This window comes from Phymastichus coffea, unplaced genomic scaffold, assembly GCF_024137745.1.
Source record: "Phymastichus coffea isolate CEN01 unplaced genomic scaffold, Cenicafe_Pcof_1.1 PCOF00076, whole genome shotgun sequence".
In the NCBI taxonomy this organism is placed as follows: Eukaryota; Metazoa; Arthropoda; class Insecta; order Hymenoptera; family Eulophidae; genus Phymastichus; species Phymastichus coffea.
In genome coordinates, this window is record NW_026706887.1 from 160484 (window position 1) to 181950 (window position 21467).

General features: G+C 46.8%; 2 protein-coding genes across 2 annotated transcripts; both read left to right on the plus strand.

Annotated features, from left to right (window-relative positions):
- The first annotated feature begins 1236 nt into the window (after positions 1–1236).
- On the plus strand, positions 1237–2521 carry LOC131668261 (ATPase inhibitor mai-2, mitochondrial-like). The gene is made up of 3 exons (XM_058942290.1): positions 1237–1451; positions 1854–1986; positions 2062–2521. The coding sequence occupies exons 1-3, from the start codon at positions 1405–1407 to the stop codon at positions 2194–2196; spliced, it is 315 nt and encodes a 104-aa protein (XP_058798273.1). The 5' UTR covers positions 1237–1404; the 3' UTR covers positions 2197–2521.
- Positions 2522–4475: 1954 nt separating this feature from the next.
- LOC131668282 (syndecan) lies at positions 4476–21115 on the plus strand. Its single transcript, XM_058942332.1, has 5 exons — positions 4476–5298; positions 16388–16577; positions 16663–16754; positions 16845–17031; positions 17121–21115. The coding sequence occupies exons 1-5, from the start codon at positions 5215–5217 to the stop codon at positions 17300–17302; spliced, it is 735 nt and encodes a 244-aa protein (XP_058798315.1). The 5' UTR covers positions 4476–5214; the 3' UTR covers positions 17303–21115.
- Positions 21116–21467: the final 352 nt, after the last annotated feature.

Here is a 21467-nt window from a genome sequence, read left to right on the forward strand (position 1 = left end):
CAAAAGTATGCGCGGCGACACTTCAAAAATCCTCTATATAAGAACAACCGATATATTTGATTCGCCATCTAAAGCAACGACAAAGATTGTAGAAAGAAATAACGTTGCCATCGGTCGTGCGATTTTCTGGGCCAATCATCTTATTATATAGACGTGTGATCTCGATGCCAGCATTCCATAAAATATAATTAAATGCGAGTTTCACATTTTCATTAAAAAAAATTAACTTGTTAACAAAGACAACTAACTTTGCGATTAAAGTTCCAAATTTTGATTTGAAAATTAAGTATACTTGGACTTTTTATTTAAACATTGTACTTATCAAATGGTATTTTGACTTGAAAATTATTATTGAAACATTTAGTTACAATTTTGATTCCAGAATTATTTGATTTGGAAATGAAATGACAAAAGCCAGTAAGTACTTACTCGTGAATTTTAACTTATAAATTTTACTTTATCAAGAGAAACATACAAACCAAATTAGGAGAAAATGACTGTTTGGTTAATGTCCGAGAATAAAAAGACTTTCGTATATGTTTTGGGTTGTTTGGGACACTATGGATAACTTTAATTCTAATTATATCTTAAACCAAAATTTAGCGTAAGTTTGAGATTTGTAGAAAATGTTTTGATCGAACACATACATAAAATTTATAAGCTGTCCCTTTAACCACAATTATCCAAAACAAACAAAAAATCGATTGAAAAGCATTTGTTTTTACGAATTCAATATCAATATTTACTTCTGTTCAGACGTATTATTTTCATTTACCATTCAAATTATATATTCTATTTGACTGTTTACAAAAATTTGAACTTGAGCCGCTTGAGCTTGTTAGAGCTGTTAAATAAACCTACTATGTAGTCAAATTGTAGTAAAGATATTCCATGAATCACGTGGAAAAATTTTAATTGTGACGAGAATTATCATGATTTCGAATAATCTGATCACCACAGAAAATACTTTTATTGTAAAAGGCTTTCTTTATGAGAAAATGATTTCCTTCAAATAATTTATTGAAAAAGGTACTTACTGTGGTTAAGATACTGTTTTGCAAACTTATAATCTAAATAAGCACTTATATAGGTGCTTATGTAAACTAGATTTCATTGAGACGTCAACTGTATATTCTCCTTGCTCATATGAGTTTTCAAACATTACCTTGATAAGAATGGTTTTAGATTTCCCGCGTATTAATTCGATATAACGTATATGTGCTGTGCATCCCATATATGAAATAAGCTGCGGACAGTTGGGCACCTATGCTACGTGTCTATTCCATGGAATAAGCGTTTTGCAGATTTGAGAGAAATCATAATCTGCATTCTGTACGGTCTGGTCCGTCTAATCGTATCATATCGTTTAGGATCGTTGAACATTTTTTATTGAGTTGTCGAAAAATGCAGAGAATACCTACTGTTTTTTCCAGGAATATGGCTCTTTTAAGGTAATATAATTTTGATTTTTATCATTGTTTAGTATGTAAAGATATAGTTATTAATACGTTATGGAAAAGAATATAATTTTAATCTCCCGGCTTTTTCCGTCTTGATATACGTTTTGCAGTATAAGTAGAAAATATATGGAACCTTAACAATGAACTATCGCGTAGATAGCTTAAGTAGAAAACAAAACACAGCCTCTGCCAAATCGATTGGTCTCATAAACTTTCGTAACGAAGCAAACCTTTTTTAGACGTACTACATTAGTTGTATCTCACGCGATGAACTTATATAACGTTTTTAAGATCCGTAGGTACCCATCACTTGCAATAGGTTTTATTTTTCGATTTTTTTCACAACATTTTTACTAAATTTATAAATTGTTATAACTATATCTTTTTTTCAAGTCAAATAAAAATGACTGGTGAACGAGGGTCTGGTGCTGGTAGAGGTGGTGGTGGTGGTGGATCCATTCGTGACGCTGGAGGATCATTTGGTAAAATGGAAGCTGCTCACGAAGATCAGTACTTTTACAATTTAGTATGTATAGTTAAAAAATGAAAGGTCGTCATTAATAGATGTGGTATACAGTCTGCTTTGTTTATTTATTTTCAGCAAAAGGAACAAATTTCAAAATTAAAGGAAGGTTTGCATGATGAAATCTCATTCCATGAGGAGCAAATCAAACGTCATCAAGAAGCAATTAATCGTCACAAGAAGAGAATTGGCGACATGGAGAAAAATAAGTAAAAAGCTAGCTCTGTTACTTCATATGTTTATAAACATTCTTTATCTACTTGCAATGATATAAAATCATTGTAAAAAATTAATGAACCATTTTGTGCTTTTTTCAAATATCACACGTTGTAAGTAGAACTGGAATAAAATAATTTAATTTAAATATCTATGCTATTGTCGGTTAAGTGTTAAGAACAAGTTATGGAAACTGTTGAAAATAAACAGAAGAAACAGATATATTTTTGATTTGTTTCATTGTTTTATAAAAATAGTTTTACAAGAATTTTTTTATTTATCTTTTGTTCTTTCAGCTGAAGGTGTTGACAGAGATATAAAATGAATTTTTTATAAAAAAATATGAAAATTAATGTAGAACAATAAATTTACATTAGAAAGAATATGAAATCTTAAATATTGGTTAGAAAAACTAGAAGCAAGATTTCCATGTTTTTCATAATTAATTTTGCAAATCACGAAGCTTTATTTTTTCAATAAAATAAACAGACAGTTGAAATACGAGAAATTTTGTGAGTGCAAGTGGAATTATTATGCTGTCCAAACATCCAAATCCAAACATAAATATCCCAGACATAAATAGGAGCCGGATCGGCTGGAGGCGGCCATATTGAATTTTATTCGCCAGCCGATTGGTTGATTGCAGGCATGGAGGCTATAAACTCCATGATTGCAGCTATGACGTCGCTCAACACATATATATACGCGTTCAGTTCCATGCAAGAAGCGATCGTCGAACAGATTTTATTTATTTATTTCATGTGTATATTTTTTTCCAATTTCTAAACGTAATCCAAACGTAAATAAGAGCCTAATCGTCTGGGAGTGGTCATATTGAATTTTGTTTCCCAGCTGATAGATTAATTCCAGACGATAATGTTGCTAAGGGAGCTTACGCGATCAGCTCTACGCAAGAAACGATCGTTGAATAAATTTTGTTTGTTTATTTCATGGGTATTAATCTAAAAATGCCGATTTAGTTGAAGAGCTAAGAGCTTTTGCCGGCAGTTAATGTGGAAAAATTTAAATATAATGGTTTTCGCGTATTTTCATTACTCAATTTCTAGTTTTGAAGGGGATATAATCATTTTCAAATTTGTAACTTTTGATAATAATGTGTTTACAGAAACTTATTACCATTTGAAAAATTAATTACTTTCCGCCAATTATTAAGTGTTAACGTGACTTTCAGTTTTTGCAAAAACTAAATATAGTTTATTATTCAAAATAAGTGTGTAATTCCGATAATCACGGTCAATTATAGTCTCCTAATTTTTGTAAATTTTTGAAATAAAAAAAAACGTCATCGAAATTTACAAATATTTCGGTACTTGATGTTGATGTTTATATAGTTAATCAAAAAGTATTAGCTACTCTTAAAAATCAAGCGGAGAATAAAAAAAAATACAATCTTTGCACGATTGTATTTTTTTTTATTCTCTTATTGATTGATCTTATTGATGTTTATAAATGTTTAAAAATATTTTCTATGACTGTAAAATTGGTGGTTTTTTGTTGTAATTACTGATGATCATAATAATATACTTCTATTTAGATTGCTTTTGTTTCTCTTGGTCATAATATAGAGCTCGTGTTTCCCATGTCTGCCTTTATTTAGATTTATTTCTAGTTAATTATTTCAAATTTCAAAATTATCACTAATTTTATTAATATCATTAATTATCATTGCCGCAAATTGCATAAAGATTTGTACCACATATGACATGTTCTGTTATTACTAATTAATAAATATTTAAATGATCGCAATACGTTCAGTTGTACATACTTAAAAATGAAAATAATTTATAATAACAATTAAAACTGTCATAAATAAGTTTATATGATTTTTACTCTAACCTAAACAATAGAGCATATTTTAATAAAATTCTAAACCAATTGATAGAAAAGAAAGTGAACTTCAAACGCGCACGTAATGTACGTTGCCTACGGCTGCTATAATGTATGGTTGTAACACGCTACAGACACAGAGATAACTACAGCTAAGTGTGTGAATCAAAATTTGAAACTGCCAGAATTGCGCCCTCGTCCATAGTTGCGTGGATACGCGTACCAGCTCGTACCTGTAATGTTAATGTATGTACATACATACATACTTGCGTCGGTGCGTGGTTGCCCCGTGTGCGCGCGCTCTGAACTGAACAAATGAAGTCGAACTCGAGTCTCGAATCGAAGGCGAGTCAAGTCGAGGAAAGGAAAGTACGATATAATAGTTGCATCGATCGTGCATGTACTCGTGCGTTGGTTAAGAGCAGCACAGTAGCAGTACCAGCTTTGCCCGTTAGACAGAGACAGGAACAGAGAGAGAGAGAGAGAGAGAGAGAGAGAGAGGGAGAGAGAAAAAGCGAAAGAGAGAAAGAGAGAGAGAGAAGTTGCGACTAGTGTGTCTCGGCAATCTCGGCCGAGCGTACAAAGCGTTTTGCAGTTGCGCTTCGTCAAGAGCTCGACCAACTGGTCACTCGCCAGACTTAATACTAGCCAGTGTTTGTGAACGAGTAAACAGTGTCCGCTTTTTAAAAATTACACATTCATACATAGGACGGAGAAAGAGAGGCAGATCCGAGAGTACGAGTAGTAGTTCTTTCTCCAAGTGTAACCGTAGCAAGCAAGAGAGGGAGACAAACGAGCTCTTGCGCGCGAGTGAAAGAGAGAGCTGACAGATTCGGCCCTTATTTGGGACGTAGAGCCGCTGCTTGCTGCGTTTTTCCGACAGTGTGCGCGCGTGCGTGAGTGTGTGTGCGCGCGCGAGGGAGAGGAAGAGCGAGCGAGAGAGAGAGCGAGCGCAGTCACGCAGCCTCTCCGCTTGTCTGTAATCCGTCTCGAGAAGACGTCGACGACGTCGACGACGACGACGACGACGACGAAGTCTGCCGTGGCGTCGAGGAAGAGCTAGCAGCGGCGGTCCGCGACGACGACTGCGCGTGTGAGTGCGAACGCAACACGGAGTGATCTCGCGACGCCCAGCGGCCCTTTGACCGAGCCAACAACAGCTCCAGCATGCAGCCCAGGATACGTGGCTGGGCCCTGCTGGCCTGTTGCATCAGCAGCTTTCTGTTGGTCTCGTGCAACGCTGCTAACGAGGTAGGTCCTTGTCATTCATCGAATTAAATATTTATGGCTGCAGCTATCCCTCTATAGCAGGTTAGGTCGGCTGTCGGATCAACGTCCGCCACCCACCTTTGCGCTACTATTTCAATATTTCAACTATGCATCCTATCTGCCGTACTCGGTTCGCCCTTTCTTATCTGTGCTCGATTTTACTTTGCTTCGCGTCTGCATCAACAGTGCATATTCGTAACGAACAGTCGTGTCGTCCGCTCGCATTCGCTGCCAGCATAGTCATCCAGCAGACGATGCAGAGCGTAGTCCCTTCTTACAGATTGACTGGGTGACTGGTTGTAAACGATAGGTCGTTTACAATACAAAAGTCGAGTAAGACTGGTGGTTGGGGGAACAAGTTAAAAGGCAATTCCGCGCTGGCACTCGTGCTCGTGGCTTCTCGGAAACGATCGGCATTGTTTAGCAATGGCAAGAAGAAAGAAGGGACGACGCCGAAAGGGAATCAAGGGAATAAAAGAATGGAAAGTAGCCGCGAGAGGAAACAGCGTGTGGCGTTGGAGGCGATGCCGAAATTGAGCGCGGCGGCTACACGGAGCAGCGAGCAAGAGAGAGAGAGGGAGGGAGAGAGAGAGAGAGAGAGAGAGAGAGAGAGAGAGAGAGAGAGAGAGAGAGAGAGAGAGAGAAGCGACGTCGGCGGCTGGAATGCCCAACTGGAATCCACAATGGCTGTGGAATCCGCTGGCTGCTGCTGCCGCCGCCGCCGCCGCCGCCGCCGCCGCGGCTCCCCTCGCGATCGCCGCGTCCGTATCGCCTCTCGCTCGCTCGCTTGTTCTCCTTCGATTCTTCCTCGAGCCTTCACTTTGTGTGCAGCGCATCGTTGGGGTTTCTCCTATACACCACCTGCCCCGTTCCAACTTGCATTATTTATGTAACATCAAAAATAAACATAGTATTAGGTAGCTTTCGATTTACCCCATTCAAATATTAAATTAGATTTATTTGTCCAGTTACAGTTTTTTCATAAAACATTAATAACAGTGATTTCTATTACTTAAGATTTTTAATATCTCTACCTTTTTCATTAACCTTCATTAACCGACATTTTTGATTCGAATAACTTTTCAAAAATTGCCCTCGAAACAATTTAATTTGATCAATTTAATAACATAAACAATGTTGAATAGTTTTCTCTTTAATTTATTGATCATGATTTTTTAAATTTACAAGATATTACAATTCCATAATAAAGAGAACTTGGTTTAACGACAAATAACGTTACTTTGTCATTGTCACCATTCTCTCATTTAAATATCAAAATATTCCTCAATCAACTGGCAAATTTTATTAGAAAACATAATAAACTGGTATTGTAGACACAACTTCAAACGGAAAATTTGCAGATATAATACCACCTACTTAAATGAAATCCTTTGAAAATATTGATATTATTAGAAATCATGATGAATAAAAGTTATTATTATAAAAATTATATTATCATTTTGGTAGTATGAATGTCGATTATTATATTTGAACTGATCACTTGAAAAGATTTATCATAGTATATGCAAATCAGTGAAATGACCGCAGAAATGAGATACCGACGAATATGATAGAGCTTGAGTGTGTTACGCATGCGCGGTGCGTGCATAATCGTAAAAATGAGTTGATCTGCTCGACAATAGTTAATAAATGTTTGAAAGCAAAAGCTACTAAATATTGTTTAGGTTCTTTAATCGAGTAAATAAAATCTGTGCATTGATTAACAAAAAGGACAGAGACGTTCGAAGCGTCGGTATAAATTTTGTATGAAAAAACTGTAAGGGGCCAAATGAATTTGGATTGATATTGGGATTGAGCAGATCGAAATCTGTCGCATAAAATTTGTGCGTTTGATGTTGCATAGGCCGTGCTCGGGTTGTGCGCCTCTGTGCTCTCGTTGCCTTTTCTGCATCTCCGGGTCTCGCGCTGCATGGCTGCTAGCCTACTCGAAGCGTGTCTCGCATGCCACACACGCGCACTCTCGCGCTGCCTGCCCCTCTTTTCCCGTCTTCTCCCTTGTTCTCCCTTCTCCCTTCTCCCTTCTTGTGCCGTCTAAACTCTCTTGTCTCTCTTGATGACGCGACTGTCGTCTTATGGGAACTTCCGCCGATTCCGGTCGAGCTAGTATTTTTTCCAAATGTCTTATCAGCCTTTAATTCCGCTATTTTCTGCATCTGTTCGTGCGCTTTTACCGCTTTTACCAGTATTTACTGAAAAACAATTGCAAAGGTTGTAGCAGCTCGATAACACGCCGAGCGACGGCGCTTGCAACTGTGCGCGCAATCCGCTGCTAAACCGCTGATGAAGCTTCAGCGGACATGGGTTTTTACTGTTCCATCAGTTTCGCGAAGTTTGTCCGATACGATGCTAGTTCTAAACCTTGACGGATTGACGTTTTTTACAAAATATTTTTTAACGGTTCAACAAGTGTACTAGCCGTTGTTAGAACAGAAATAGGTTGAAACCGATATCGATCAATGCCAGCATTCGATATTGACACAATGAACATCCGATACTTATTTCTAACGACAACATACTGGAAAAGCTGTGGTTATTGACCAGTTAAACGTTGTTCTGTGCATTTGTTGGACTTTTACATGAAAGCAATGCTGCTTTCATCGAATGATCGACGTCGAATCGCCCTCGTTTCCTTAAATTCCATTCGATCGCTCGAATAAATATTTGCACAGGTGTGAAATACTCCTGCAGCACGTGCCAAAAAGCAAGATTAAAAAGATAGCAGGACAATAAAGAATGGATTTTTATCCGTATTAGTCCGTCACTTGATGCCGATGGATATTCACAGACAGTCTACGTGTTTTCATCAACTTTTTTTGTCTTACTCGGCAGGTCAGACGACGGAGTGTTGCTACTTTGGCTCTTTCTTTATCTTTTTCTCTTGTTTCCTATCTTATTATTTTCTTTTCGAGCTTATCGTAACCTCCAACTGCAAAACCATGTCAGCTGATAGTTATTCTAGTTTTTATAAATTCAGCCATTCGCGCGCTTCAAATTCCGTTGGCACGTTGGTTTTTTCCCTCGTGACACTTTCACCCAGTCAGCAATATTTAGGCTGTTTACTTGACCTTTAGCTCGCCATCTATTTCACGCGTGACTCGCTCATTGGCTGTATCGAACTCGATTGAATTAAAAGCCAGTATAGCCGATAAAGTTTAGATTTTCTGAAAATTGCCTTCACTCGAGCGTTTCCCGTTTTATCAACAAGCCTAGTGAGAAAACGAAAAATGCACGGCGATAAGGCACAGGAAGAGGCGCCGATAAGGCATGACGTTTATTTTCGAGTGTTATTTCATACGCCGAACGCGTAAGCATCAGCTGACGAGCCCAAATGAGCGCTCTAGAAAGCATCGTTAGACGCGTTGCTTGCATCTCGAGGATAGGTGAGCCGTTGGCGTATTATTTAGCGGCAAGTTGCGCAACCGAAAGGCTTTGAATTGAGAGCTGAGCTGGCGAACGGCGCGGCTGCCAGACGAATCGACAGGGGCGGCAGTGGCTCGGCCGCGACGCAATTCAATGAGCCGATTGGCCACGCGTCGTCGAGAGTCGGCGAGAGTCGACGATGGCAAAGTTGCGCCGCCGCTTGCGAGCCGGCGATTGCACTGCATTGGCTGGGAGCTCGCGGAGGCGCGAGAAACTGTTCGTCCAGCCAGGATTGCTCGATGCTGCTTCGACGTTTTAATTGGATCCGAGGGCCCGTTGGCTAGCTGGCGGCCCGCGCGAGCCGAAAGCCACTGTCGGTCTGCGCTGCCTGCCGTGGCCTCATATTTTGGCGCACGTGCTCCTGGCCCGGTTCGATAAAGCTGACGAGCGTTGGAGCGCGCGCGGGGCATACCCAGCACTCCGTACGAGCGGAAGCGGAACAGATCGCGCTGCGGAGGTCGAGCAGCTGGTCCGCGCCAGAGCCGAAGGAAACGAGCTGAATTGCCAGCATTGAAAGGCCTCAATTGTCCCTTCAATTGGCCATTCGGATTTCACGTCGCTCTGCAGCTTCTCTCTGCTTTCGCGGAGCGCGCATTGATCCAGCTCGCTGTGCAGAGGCATCACGCGTGTACACGTTTAGGGCGTGTCCAAGGTCTGCAAGAAAGTGGGTCAACGGCGACGAGGCAACCTTGAAAAATGACGACGCCACGAGATTCAAAGTTCGACACTCGATGAGGGGCGGGGGGAGCGGTCTAGTGCAATTCATAATGGGCTAGTACTTTTTGAATACTTTTGGCCATTGTTCCTGTACAAGATCTTAGACGGTAACGGTGAAGAGCTTTCGTCGCCGCGACTGTCGACGCCCACCTTGACGTGCAAAGCACCAAGTGCTCTCGCTTTGTTCGGCCGTGGTCAATCGAGAGTCGCGCGTGGGGGAGGCTATTATCCGTGCGTCGGCATCTATGTATACTGCAACGATCGCACCCGCCAATCGGCTTCGCACGGCCTTTTTTCTTTGGCTGTTAACACGCGGCATCGAATCGGAGGCAGACGGAAGATTGCAGATTTCCTGTTGTCTATTGATTGCGGCAACGAGCCGTGATTTTTGTGTAACGACTGATACAGTCCCCCCCCCCTCTCTCTCTCTCTCTCTCTCTCTCTCTCTCTCTCTCTCTCTCTCTCTCTCTCTCTCTATTACGGACTCGGACTGGTCATCGACCAATTGTTAGTGCGCTCGAGGCTGCCCCTGGCTCTAGTTGGATCGCCTGCTTTCCCTAAGCTATACGGCTTCTCGCGACATCAACCGCTCGTCGCTTATCGTGTCGTTACGAGCTACCGGAAAGACCACTCGGTGCAGAGCGCGCGTCCGAGCGACTATAGCAACTGCCATACGTAAATCTTTTGATACTCTGGCTAGCCTCCACTGACGTGGCCTGCCACTTGTCGCCGGCGAAGCCTATAAGTACCTACTCGCTCGCTCCTATCCGCACTCCGTATATAATCTGCCGCCAGCCTCTTCCTCTTCTGACTCCACCCCCGCCAACGGCTGCAAACATTCGCGTCCTTTTCGAAAGTAAAATAACGCTTCGGCCTTTTACTTTTCACCGGCTGCTGTTTGCTTATTTTCAAGCCAGGCGGACGTTTGGTACAGGTATAGAAGCGCTGTTTCCCTTCTCGTAGAGCTCGAACGTTTACACGAGCTGCGATCGTACACCCACGCACGCGCCCACCTGAACCCTTGCCACGAGAGCAGGCGGACTCTCCACCGGAAATTGTGTATTCCGGCCTCGCGAGTTTCCCGCAGAACGCCATCACTCGACCGCTTTCGACTAGGCGTCCAGGGCCCAAATGCCCAAGTCTATCGTACGAGCCCTAACGCGCTCTCTCGAGCGTTTGCTTGGGCGAGTAAATCGATAAGCTCGCTAATATCGCGTAGTGTCGATCGAGCACGCGCAATCGACTGGTCTTGCTCGTACGGAACTTGGGCGCTCTCGGCGAGACGACCAAGGCCAGGACGATCAACGAGGCGAGGATGCGGCGACGAGACGACCGGACGGGTACGGCCACTGCGCTTCGTTGACGCGCCGCACGTACGGCTGAGTGCTGCTGGCAGTCGAAGCGAGCACGCGGCGCGGGCGCCGTCGGCTTCGAGTGGGTCGAGCCGGTGCGCGCGGGGCCGAAAGCTCGACGCCGGCGCGCCCGCGAGAAAAGGAGGAAGAGGAGCGCTGCAAACCGGTCTCGCTCGCGTTTGCGCAGCGTTGCCGCGGCCTGCACCCGTAGATCGAAATCTACGTTGCTCGCGCTCGAGCCAGCCAGCCAGCCGACCGATCAGCCTCGCTGCTAATTGCGGCTCTCTCGCGCTGCCCTCGAGCTGCCGCTCGGCGCCGCCTGTAGCTGCTTCTCGCTGCGCTCCATTGAAAATCCATAAAGTCAGCGGCGCTTCAGCGACTGTCCTATAAATAAACGTTCGCCCGTTCGCGCTGCTGGCTCGCCGACAAAGCTCAGTCGGACAGCAGGCCAGCGGTGCTAGGCTCGCACCAATGACGCGCACTCCTCGGCCAGCCGCGCCGGACCGCTTACTCGAATGCACGCGCTTCTCCCCGTCCGCCTTCGGCAGCTATCTTGCAAAGGCGTTCGGTAACGGGCTGGTCGGCGAGCTGCAGAGTTCGCGTCGAACGGGAGCGTCGAAGCGAGCACAGGGACGCGCCACTGGCGGCCGATCGAGAGCTCGCTACATTCGCCGTTTGCGCGGCAAACACCGGAGGACGATCCGAATGCGAGAAGGCAGGCTGCTTGGTCGGCGGCCCGCGCCGATCCATCGGTCTGTCTCGTACGCGTCGCGACCTTCATGGGTGCAATGAGCCCCTCGCGTGCTCGATACGCGTCTCGACATCCAGTGTAATCGGACGTGGCGCTCGCTCGCGGAGAAAAGAGCCGCGATAAAACGAGTGCATCGACCTCGCGCAGCTGCTCCATCCGAGGCCTCTCTGCTCGCCGGGCGGCCCAGCCGCGGCGACACTCCGCGGACTCGGCCTCTTCGGCGTCGGCAGCTTGCAAAGCTCGAGCCGGTCGGAGCTCCTCGGCTGCCTCCGCGGATCGGCGGCCCACTGCCGGGTGCCGCCGGGCGGAGCGCGAAAAACAGGTTGCGAGAGGCCGGCCTGATTTGTCCGCGGACTGGCGTGCCGCGGATCGGACGGCGACCTGGCGGGGTTCGCGTACGCGCGAGCGGCTGCTGGCAACCAATTGCGCACGCGAGAGAGCGCGTCGGAAAAGCAGCAGCGAGCTGCGAGGGAGAGAGCGCGCGCGCGCGCGGCGAGAGCGAGTCGTTGACCCGAATCTGGCGCAGCGCCTCGCCGTGCTCGCAGGCGAAGCGCACACGCGCCGATGCGCCAGCCTACGCTGTCCGATCGCTCCGCCTTGTGCGAGCGGAGCCCGCGACCAGCGTTCCGAAATCGTTGCGCGATGGCCGCGCGGCCCCCGGGGTACGACTACGAATCGCTCGGAGCGCGTCGATGGAGCGGTCGAATCGCCTCGCGCGAGGACCGCAGTGCGCGTTCCAGCTACGCACGAGCGACCGACTGGCTCAAGGTCGCCGCGGGCTGCGACGCGTTCCCGACGCTCCGAGCGCCCTGCTCGCGCGGACGCCCGATACGCCCCGTTACCGCGAGTACTTTCAGAGCGCGCAGTGCTCGCCTAGTGCTGACCGGCTGCCACTCGGCAGGCCGCGAACTGCAAGCACAAGCGAACGTGCGTATATGAACGTTGCAACAACGCAACGTTTGCGGCTGCGTACAACCACGAGCGACAAACAACGTGCGATTGACTCGACCGAGGCGCGGTGCCCATTGATCTGCGCGGACGCAAGCTCGAGCTCCTGGACGGCCCGAAAAGTCCAGGAGGGAAGCCGAGCGTGACAGTCTGCCAAGGACATCGTCGCGCTCGGCGAGTCAGAACCAAGTGGCTGCGAGGAGTGCCGCGGCTGCTGAAATACCGAAGCGCCGCTCCTCCGCGTTCCTCTTCCGGGGGCATTGGCGCCGTACCGAGCGACGTCACGTTGGCTCCAAGCCTCCTCGGCGTCGTCGCTCGCCATCCACTTTTGTCCCGAAGACGCAGCGCCTTTGTGCGGCGTGGAGCGCCGATACGGACAATGGGATCGCTCGCGCGTCAGGCGCCGCCGGCTATCAGCCGGATGCGAGTCCGCAGGCCCGTTGCAGAGCGGCGGCGGCGACGACGACGACGACGACGACGACGACTGGTTGCCCGTCCCGGAGGCGAGCTTCCGCCGATGCAGCTCTCGCGCTCGAGTGTTCTACTTTGTCGCACGGCTCACCGGCGTCCAGTCAGCAGTCGGACAGAAGCCGCTCGGCTTGGCGAATGGAAAAAGTTTGGCGGGCGTCCGGTCGGCCGAGTCGGCTGCCCTCGCGAACCGTGGCCTTTGCTAAGCAGTGCGCGACGGCGACCGCGCCAGCGCCAGCCATCGACCTCGGCTCTCGGCTATCGATTCACTTGACTTGCGCCACAGACAGTCGCTCGTTCTGCGTGGAGCGGCACAGCTGCAGCGCGCCGACGAGACCGTCGAAAGGGAGGTAGGGCAGAAGCTCGCTCTCGCTGCCGCCGCTGTCGAAAGTCAGAGACGAGCTGCTGCGAGAGTGGCACTGGCATTTCCATTCACGGCGGATGCCAACTCGCAGCAGCGCGAGAGAGAGGGAGTTCCGCTCGCGCCTGCCTCGCCTTTTATTTGCCTTCCGGCCGCCGCCGACGTTCGCGAGAGCTGCTCGTGCCTTTGCAGCGCTGCTGGTCCTCGGCACGAGCGAGCCGACCGTCGTCGTTGACTCGACGCCAAGCCGAGGCCAGACGTCGTTCTGGAAATACGCCTGGGCCGGCACCCCTTCCTCTTCTTGTTTACAAAGATGATCAGTCGGTGCGCCGGCTCGGAATTCGCGGGCGCGCGTGCTCGGCGCACCGCACCGGCCAAACTTTGACGCTTCTAGCCGCGAGCCACTTCCGTCAGTCAGTTCGAAGCGCCATCCGGACTGCAATCCATTGTGCTTGCTCGTCTGATTCGGACGAGCTCCCGCGATCGAAGCGTGTTACGCGCACGGCTCGATAATTTGGGGCCCGTGTGATGGCTTCAGTGCCGGCGGGCTTTGGTCGATGTCCTTATTTTGCACGAGGCTGTCTCGTCTTTTATCCCTCTTTCTCGTTTGGGCGTTGACTCTTGCGTGCGCGGCGGGCGGCGACGTCGAAAGCGAAAGGCTGGCGGCGCGCCGCGGAGCATCGCACGCCCGAGCAACTGAGAGAGAGAGAGAGAGAGAGAGAGAGAGAGAGAGATAGAGCGCGCGCGAGGTGGCATATTCCGAGATCGAAGCGGGAAGGGGCCACCGGGGCTGCGAGTCGACGAAACAGCTGTCGTAGCTTTGCCGAGGGAGAACGGTCGAAGGGATGCGCACAGCGAGGTGAGCGCGCGTGCAAACGAGACGGCAGGGCAGCCTGCTGCGAGAGATAAAGAAAGGCGCGCGCGCCTCCATGGGGGGCCCCGGAAATACTTTGAATCTTGTTTCGTTGCTTCTCATCTTGGCCGCTCCTGCTCGTTCTCGGCCGTAACTTGTCAAGCCAGGTCACTGCTGGCGTGCCTGTCGAGCGACCTTCGCTCGACGTCTTATTCAACGCACTTTGAGAATGTCACGTCATAGGTACGCCGGATTTCGATCGATTTGGTCAAACGCCGTCCGTGCGCCAGTGGCGGTCCCGATCACGCTGGCAATGCGTCCGTCACTATTTTTCGCAAGTCCACCGGTGGTTGTAGCCAACGTACGCATCGCTGCTGAGTCACTGGACCCGCTCGGACTTCCGCGCGATTCGCTGGACGAGCGGAAGGCCAGTTGTTCGCTGGCGCTCCTCTGCAGCTTCGCGCGGACGTCGCGCGACGAGATCTGTCGGGAGGCGCGAAAGCTGCGCTCCGAAATCCGAAGCAGCAACCAAACAATGCGGCGGAGGGCCCGTGCATATTCATCGCGCGTCACCTCGCTCGATACTAGTTGCGAGGAGTTTGAATTGTCGGGACAGCGAGACGAAAAGTGGTAGCGACGCCCGACGGATCGTCAAGCCCAAGACAGATCGGGGTCGCGCGAGCGAGCCGACCAGTGCGTGCAGCATGAAAAATGTAGGCTGCATGTGGCTCGCCAGACTAGACAGTCGATGCCTATACAGACGGGCCGTCTGATGCTGCGTGCGACGCCGAGGAGGGAAAGAGGGGCTGATGCGCAAGCTCTCTCCCTCCCGCTCGCGTTAGAGCAGTCTAGCCGGGGGGCGGCGTCCTCGCCTACCTGCTTGCTCTCGTATTGATTCAGCGCCGGCGCGGATCTTTCGCCTGCCTTGCTGCTCCCCGTACTCTCTCTCTACCGAATGTTTTCGCACCCGTCGCCGGTATCAATTCGGACACACTCGCTGTCTCTCTCTCTCTCCCGCCATTGACCACTCAATCCAACCAACTGTTACATATACATGCGTCTGTCCGTCGGTCAGTCAGTCGACGGAAACGAGACGAATGCGGATGACATGTCCAGCGACTGTTGATCGAAAGGCCTCGATGGCTATGATGCTCTCGTCAACATTGCCATCGAACAGACTGGTGAGCGAGAGCAGCAACACCGTTGCCGTTGGCCACCGGGCTCTCGGACGCAGCGCCACGGACGTCGGATCGGGCATCGACTGTCGAGGGCGCGCTGGAGAGTGGAGGCGGAGAAGAGCGAAAGCGAAGCCGGCGAGGGCTACTGAAACGCCGGGCGGGCAGGCAGGCAGGCAGGCAGGCAGGCAGGCAGGCAGGTAGGGAGGAAGCGAGGAAGCAAGCCAGGAAGCAAGCGAGGAAGCAAGCGAGGAAGCAAGCGAGGAAGGAAGCGAGGAGGGCCGGCCGGGAGCGCCTCCTGTCGGGAGCAGCCCGCGTCGGAGCTTGCGGCCGAGCGAGTCCAGGTCGCGCTCGCGCTCCACTTGGCTCAAGGTCGCGTGCTCTCCCTCTCTGTCCCGTGCACCCGCGGACTGGCTCGAGGGAGCGGCGCGCGCGAGCCTGCCGCCAGCAGTCGAGTCGACCGCTGATTATTTTTGGGCTGCTGCCGCGCGAGCGCACTCCCGTGACGGTGCGGGACAAATGTCCGTGGTGGCGGCGGCGGCGGCGGCACGTCGATATCCGAGCCAGGCGCTCGACGGCTGCGAGCAGCCGCGGCCTCCGCACTCGAGCACTCGGCGCGCTGTCGACGCGGCTTGCCAGTGAGCCTCCAGCGGAGCCTGCTGCTCGTCAGCCACTCGGGGTGAGCCGTTTATCGATTGCCGCCTCTTCGCTCGTCCGCGCGTGGCGCGCGCCCTGGCCGGGACTGCCGAGCCGAGCCGCCCGCGGCAGCTGCCGATCGCTCGTCTCCCGGCCACGGGACGACGGCCTTTCCGGCGGCTCCGCACCTCGCGTGCTTCTGCGTTTCTGCGGCTCGCCTGGCGGCCCGATTCCACGTTGAGCCGATCGCGCGAGTGCTCGTTCCGTCGAACCGACCCAGTTGACGCGACGCTCCTCCTCGGCAAAGTCCCACTCCTGGCAACGCTTGTCGTTCTCTCTTCTCACGCTTGCCTCGTGCTTGCTTCGCAGATTAAGGAGCAGAACTTGAAGGAGAAATCGACGGGAAGCTCGACGTACAACTCCTTCGGTGACGACATCTACTTGGATGATCAAGACGAAATAGAGGGCTCGGGTCGGGGAGGCGGCGAAGTCCGCGACGACCTCGAGGCCTCCGGCAGCGGTCTCGGGCCCGACGACGAGGACGGCGATGACGGCAGTGGTAAGGCTTTGAATTATCCTACTTTTTCCGCGCGTCACCGAAACCAAGTTCTTTACTGAAGGAACCACCTTTCTTGTATTCGCAGAGTTCAATAACCACAATACAATCGAGCCAGTTCCCAATAAGCCAGTTGACACGAGAATCATCACCGAGGAAACGATACATAAGACTAAACAGGTAAGTCTTGCCAGGGTAGCACTCGAGACAGGCACTGTACAGTGCTAGTCAGTGAATGACCGCGTTATTTCGTTATTTGCTGCGTTACAGACAAACATCGACGCTGTGAACCGACCCGAGCCGGGAGTCGATGTGATTGAGAAGCGACCAGGTGGCGACGAGGAAGTGGTCCGCGCCGAGGACGACGACAGCGAAGACTCCTACGACGTTTACAAGATGGACACGAAGCACGGCGACAGAACGAGCTCGTTCTTCGCTCAGCCTGGTGTATTAGCCGGTAATCGAGCCCATTCCGTTTTCTAATTGTCACTTTATCGACGGTGGTCCACGTTCTTGTACTAACTGCAGTGTTTGTTGACGTTGCAGCGGTCATTGGAGGCGCGGTAGTGGGTCTGTTGTGCGCGATCCTCGTGGTCATGTTCATTGTGTACAGGATGCGCAAGAAGGATGAGGGCTCGTACGCGTTGGACGAGCCGCGAAGGTCGCCTGCGGCGAACACTTACCCCAAGCCCGGCGCTACGCAGCACAACCGCGAGTTCTACGCTTAAGCGGAGAGCACCAGTGCCAGCAGCAGCACAACAGCGCCAACGCTAACGGTGCTTCTCCACCTGTGCATCACCACCTGGATAGCAGCAGCGGCAGAGCAGCCGCACTGCGTACAAGCGCTACGACGAGACAACCGCGTCGCTCCTCTCTCTCTCTCTATCTCTCTCTCTCTCTCTCTCTCTCTCTCGCTCTCGCTCTTGCTCTTGCTTTACACTGGTACGACTCTGCGACGGTTCTGTAGTCTCCAAGGCAGGCGAATTTTGCACTTCGCCACGCCACTCAGCCGAGCAGGTCTCGGATCGTCTCGAAAGTCTCTCACCGATCAGTTGACTTTTAAGAGGTACTGCACTCGCGTGCTCGCGGATGGTAAAACTCGTCGAGAGCCGTGGCGGCCGTACTGCTCATCGAACGAGCACCTACTCATTGGGCGAGCTCAACTTTGCAACGTGCCCTTCTTGGTCGACTTTCTTCCATCTGCGAGTCGTGAACAGCTTCTTTCGCGTACCTCAACTGACAGAGTAAAGGAGACAAAGGGAGGAACGCGTGCTTACGAACATGTGACTTGCGCGTCACTCAACTTTCAAGCTTTTATACCGCTACACGGACGTAGACCCGTGTTAACGGAGTCCCAGATCGTTATCCCCGCTCGCTCATCTATCTATGCCCCCCCCCTCTCTCTCTCTCTCTCTCTCTGTGCACATGTGTGCGTGTGCTCCCTCGATCAAGCCTCCTACGACACACATTCCTGCAACACGGATGCTACGCTATCACTGGTCGAACCTCGACTGACTGACAAGAGAAACAAACAAAACAACACGATTTTGCCATATAAATATATATAATTATTATAAATACATATATATATTCATTGCGTAAATCTTGTGGACTGCGAACGTAACGCCAAGTTTGGTCGGCAATCCATTTGGAGCTATAGCCAAGCACTATTGAGAGAGAACGTTAGAGATGGATCATGGCTCTTATATCCTATTTCTCTTCATCCTGTCTATCTGTTTATTCTCGTAAATCCGTCCCAGTGTGCCGTTGAAAACTACGCATGTGACGATTTTGAAAAGAGATTTTCACCTCCTTTTCACATCGCTGCTTACTCATTTTATTCATTCAATTTGCTTTTACGTGCTTTATATAGCTTTATTAGAGACAACGCACATCAAATTTCAGGCGATATGTATCAGCCATGAATTAATCACCACGGGGCATTGATTAATAAGACATTTTTACTGTCAAAAGCATCTATTCACGATAAGTTTCAGAAAAATCAAATGTAAGGAAATGTATGTCATACTAAAACTGCCATTTACACCTATATAACTATTTAAGCAATTTGGTATGCAATTTTCCACCGAACCCGCCTTATACGAGAACAAACGCACGTAACTGTCTAGATCTATCTTATTCGTTCTTCAATCTTCTTACCCGTCCTCTAGTATATAAGTAAGCCATTGATAACTTCTCTGCGTTTTATTTCTTCTTTCTTCAATTGTAAATCGTTCTTCGATAACTGTTACATTTTTATTACAAACGACTAATCATGTTATACATCATTTGAGGCTGAATTGCATATTTGAACCGTATTATTTTTTTCACATTTCAGTTATATACTGGATAACTTTGATGTTTTCCTAGACTCTGCAATGGTTATTGTTGTTAAATTTTTTACATGTCACGAGAGTCTGGAAGATGAAGAAACCAGTTTGCATTTCGATTTTTTTCATGGTTCGTGTTTTTGAAGGTTCATTAATGTATTTTAATAAACTGTAAATTTTATATCTTGAACCATGACACAGGAAAAACTGATAATTGTGCATAACAGAATAAAAGAAACTTTACGTATTCAGTATCATTGTAAAACACGGGTGATTATACAAATTGGATTTTTGGTGCCATTTGTTTTTTATAGGCGATGCGATGCATCTTTTGATGTTTTTGTTTGTCTTCTACCATTGTCGCTATATTTTTTTGTGAGTGAAGTAACGAATCGTTATAAAAATATTTATGAAGAATTATTGTAGAAAAGTAAACGGAAACATTGACACAGAACAAACGAAATTACTTAAATTAGATAAAGTCGTATTTAAATCGTGTGCAGCGTACTCGTTTTTCTGTTTATTTTTTGTAAACGTTAATTTATTATTATAAAAGCATAATTGTACACGTAGCATGTCTATATTTTAATTATTTTATAAAATTTTCATAAGTTTTCTTTTGCTACCTACTTTTTTATATTCTAACATTTTGCAATGTAATCATTCTTCTTCACCTACTGATTTGCTCTGAAAATAGTCATAGCTTTTGAATATTTTAATTATTTCCTAATGAAATGATTTCATATAAACAGCTACACATGAATTCATTCATGGTAGTTAAAAAACCAGTAAAAGCGCTTTACTACTCCCCTGCCTGTTTGCTCTAACAAATTAATTAAAACTATATGAAACGGAACTTTAACGAAGAAAATATTAACTAGTAGTCTTTTTTATAATTAAAAGATTATTATTTATTGCGTAATAAATAATAGGGTGTGAAAAAAAACGGAAAGATATGGATAGATATACAAATCATTTTTCTATGTAACTAGCATTGACTGTCACATGTAATTAGTCAAAATTTATACTGAAAATTGAATTACATAGATGACATTGACTTATCTAAAGGAAGTTGTCGAAAGAAGAGAATACCGTCTGTATTTAAGTTCAATTCAATACTTTAATAATAATTAGTAGAATTAATTATTAATCATTGTAATTACAATAAAGAATATTTTATAAGAGGTATAATAACTCCAAGAAAGGAGATTGTTAACTAAGAAAATAACAAACGTGGGGAAAAAAGTCAAGAGAATCAGCGAGCAGCGTCTACGAAATTTTCCTTCGTTGACGCTCATTGATATCTTTAAGCTAGACGTAAGTATTCAGAGACTTCTGATACTCCCATCACCTCGTCCCTGTTCCCTGTCAATCCTGAATAGCATATAAGTATATGTATTACATATATGTGTATATATTTATCTGCATACACGCACTCACGACAGTGGGGTTTGAAAGCGAAAGCAAAAAACCGAAAAAAAAACGATGTATATGCGTCTGAGCATGACTTTGCAACAAGGCAGCGCCTTTTGAGATGAAATCAATAGAAACGCGTTAAGCGATCAAATTCGTTTTTGTTAACTACAATCGCAATGCTTTCTTTTTAATGTAAAATGTTGATTTACAAATTTCATAGATAAACATGTAATAATTTCTCGAAATTTTACAGATATAATTTTCAATATTTATATTCTAATTTTATCGCGACATATGAAAGATTCATAGTCGACTTGACTTGTTGCATAACGTCGATAGTTCAAACTTCAGTGTAAAAATACTATTTCATCTTATAATATGCAAACTATTCAGAAACTAATTATTTTAATTCACTGTTAGAATGACATATCTGCAAATGATTTCGATAGCTGTAATTGAAAATTGAAAGCTTGAGTTAGTCGTCTGATAAATTAATGACGATTGATATCAAAAGTGTCTTGTTTGTTCATAAATCATTTTTTTTGCTTTCGAGGAAGTGAAGAGCCAATTATATACAGCAGAAATAAATTCATGAATGCAATTTCTATTGCAGTGACGTAATTGTTGCGCTTTGAAATAATAAAACATGTTATTATTGATTAACCGGAGAATTAATAATAATTGCACTAGAATTAGTAATGATAACAAAATAATATTCTATGTCGTCGATCATATTCTGTAAATAAATGCTGTATCGTATAAGAAAACAAGATATATATAATAAAACAATGAGAAACTAAACAGTTCGTTTCGTCTTCATATTGTGTTTCATATTCCTGATAATTTAAGGAGACTTTTCTAATTAGAACTGAAAGTATCTTTTTTGTAATATCTAGAAAATTGTAGTTATATTTTTCTTTTCTATAAGTAACCAAAATTTTGTTGCTCTAATTTAATAATAAATTGGTTCGTTTAAAAAAGTTAAGAATTTGAGGAATATATTAGAACTCTGAATTTTAGCAAAATCAGTCATCAATACCCTATTCAGAACTGATCATAATAGTTTGAAATGTGCCACATACAAAAACCAATGATAAAATATGACGACAAAGTATATAAAATAGAAAATACAGCTGTTATATATGTT

What these genes read in the sequence shown, in the direction of transcription:
- LOC131668261 (XM_058942290.1), top strand. Translation starts at nt 1,405, where the DNA reads ATGCAGAGAATACCTACTGTTTTTTCCAGGAATATGGCTCTTTTAAG. An exon ending in AGGAATATGGCTCTTTTAAG is followed by an intron (nt 1,452 to 1,853) that starts GTAATATAATTT and finishes CTTTTTTTCAAG; the next exon opens with TCAAATAAAAATGACTGGTG. An exon ending in ATCAGTACTTTTACAATTTA is followed by an intron (nt 1,987 to 2,061) that starts GTATGTATAGTT and finishes ATTTATTTTCAG; the next exon opens with CAAAAGGAACAAATTTCAAA.
- LOC131668282 (XM_058942332.1), top strand. Translation starts at nt 5,215, where the DNA reads ATGCAGCCCAGGATACGTGGCTGGGCCCTGCTGGCCTGTTGCATCAGC. An exon ending in CGTGCAACGCTGCTAACGAG is followed by an intron (nt 5,299 to 16,387) that starts GTAGGTCCTTGT and finishes CTTGCTTCGCAG; the next exon opens with ATTAAGGAGCAGAACTTGAA. An exon ending in GGACGGCGATGACGGCAGTG is followed by an intron (nt 16,578 to 16,662) that starts GTAAGGCTTTGA and finishes TTGTATTCGCAG; the next exon opens with AGTTCAATAACCACAATACA.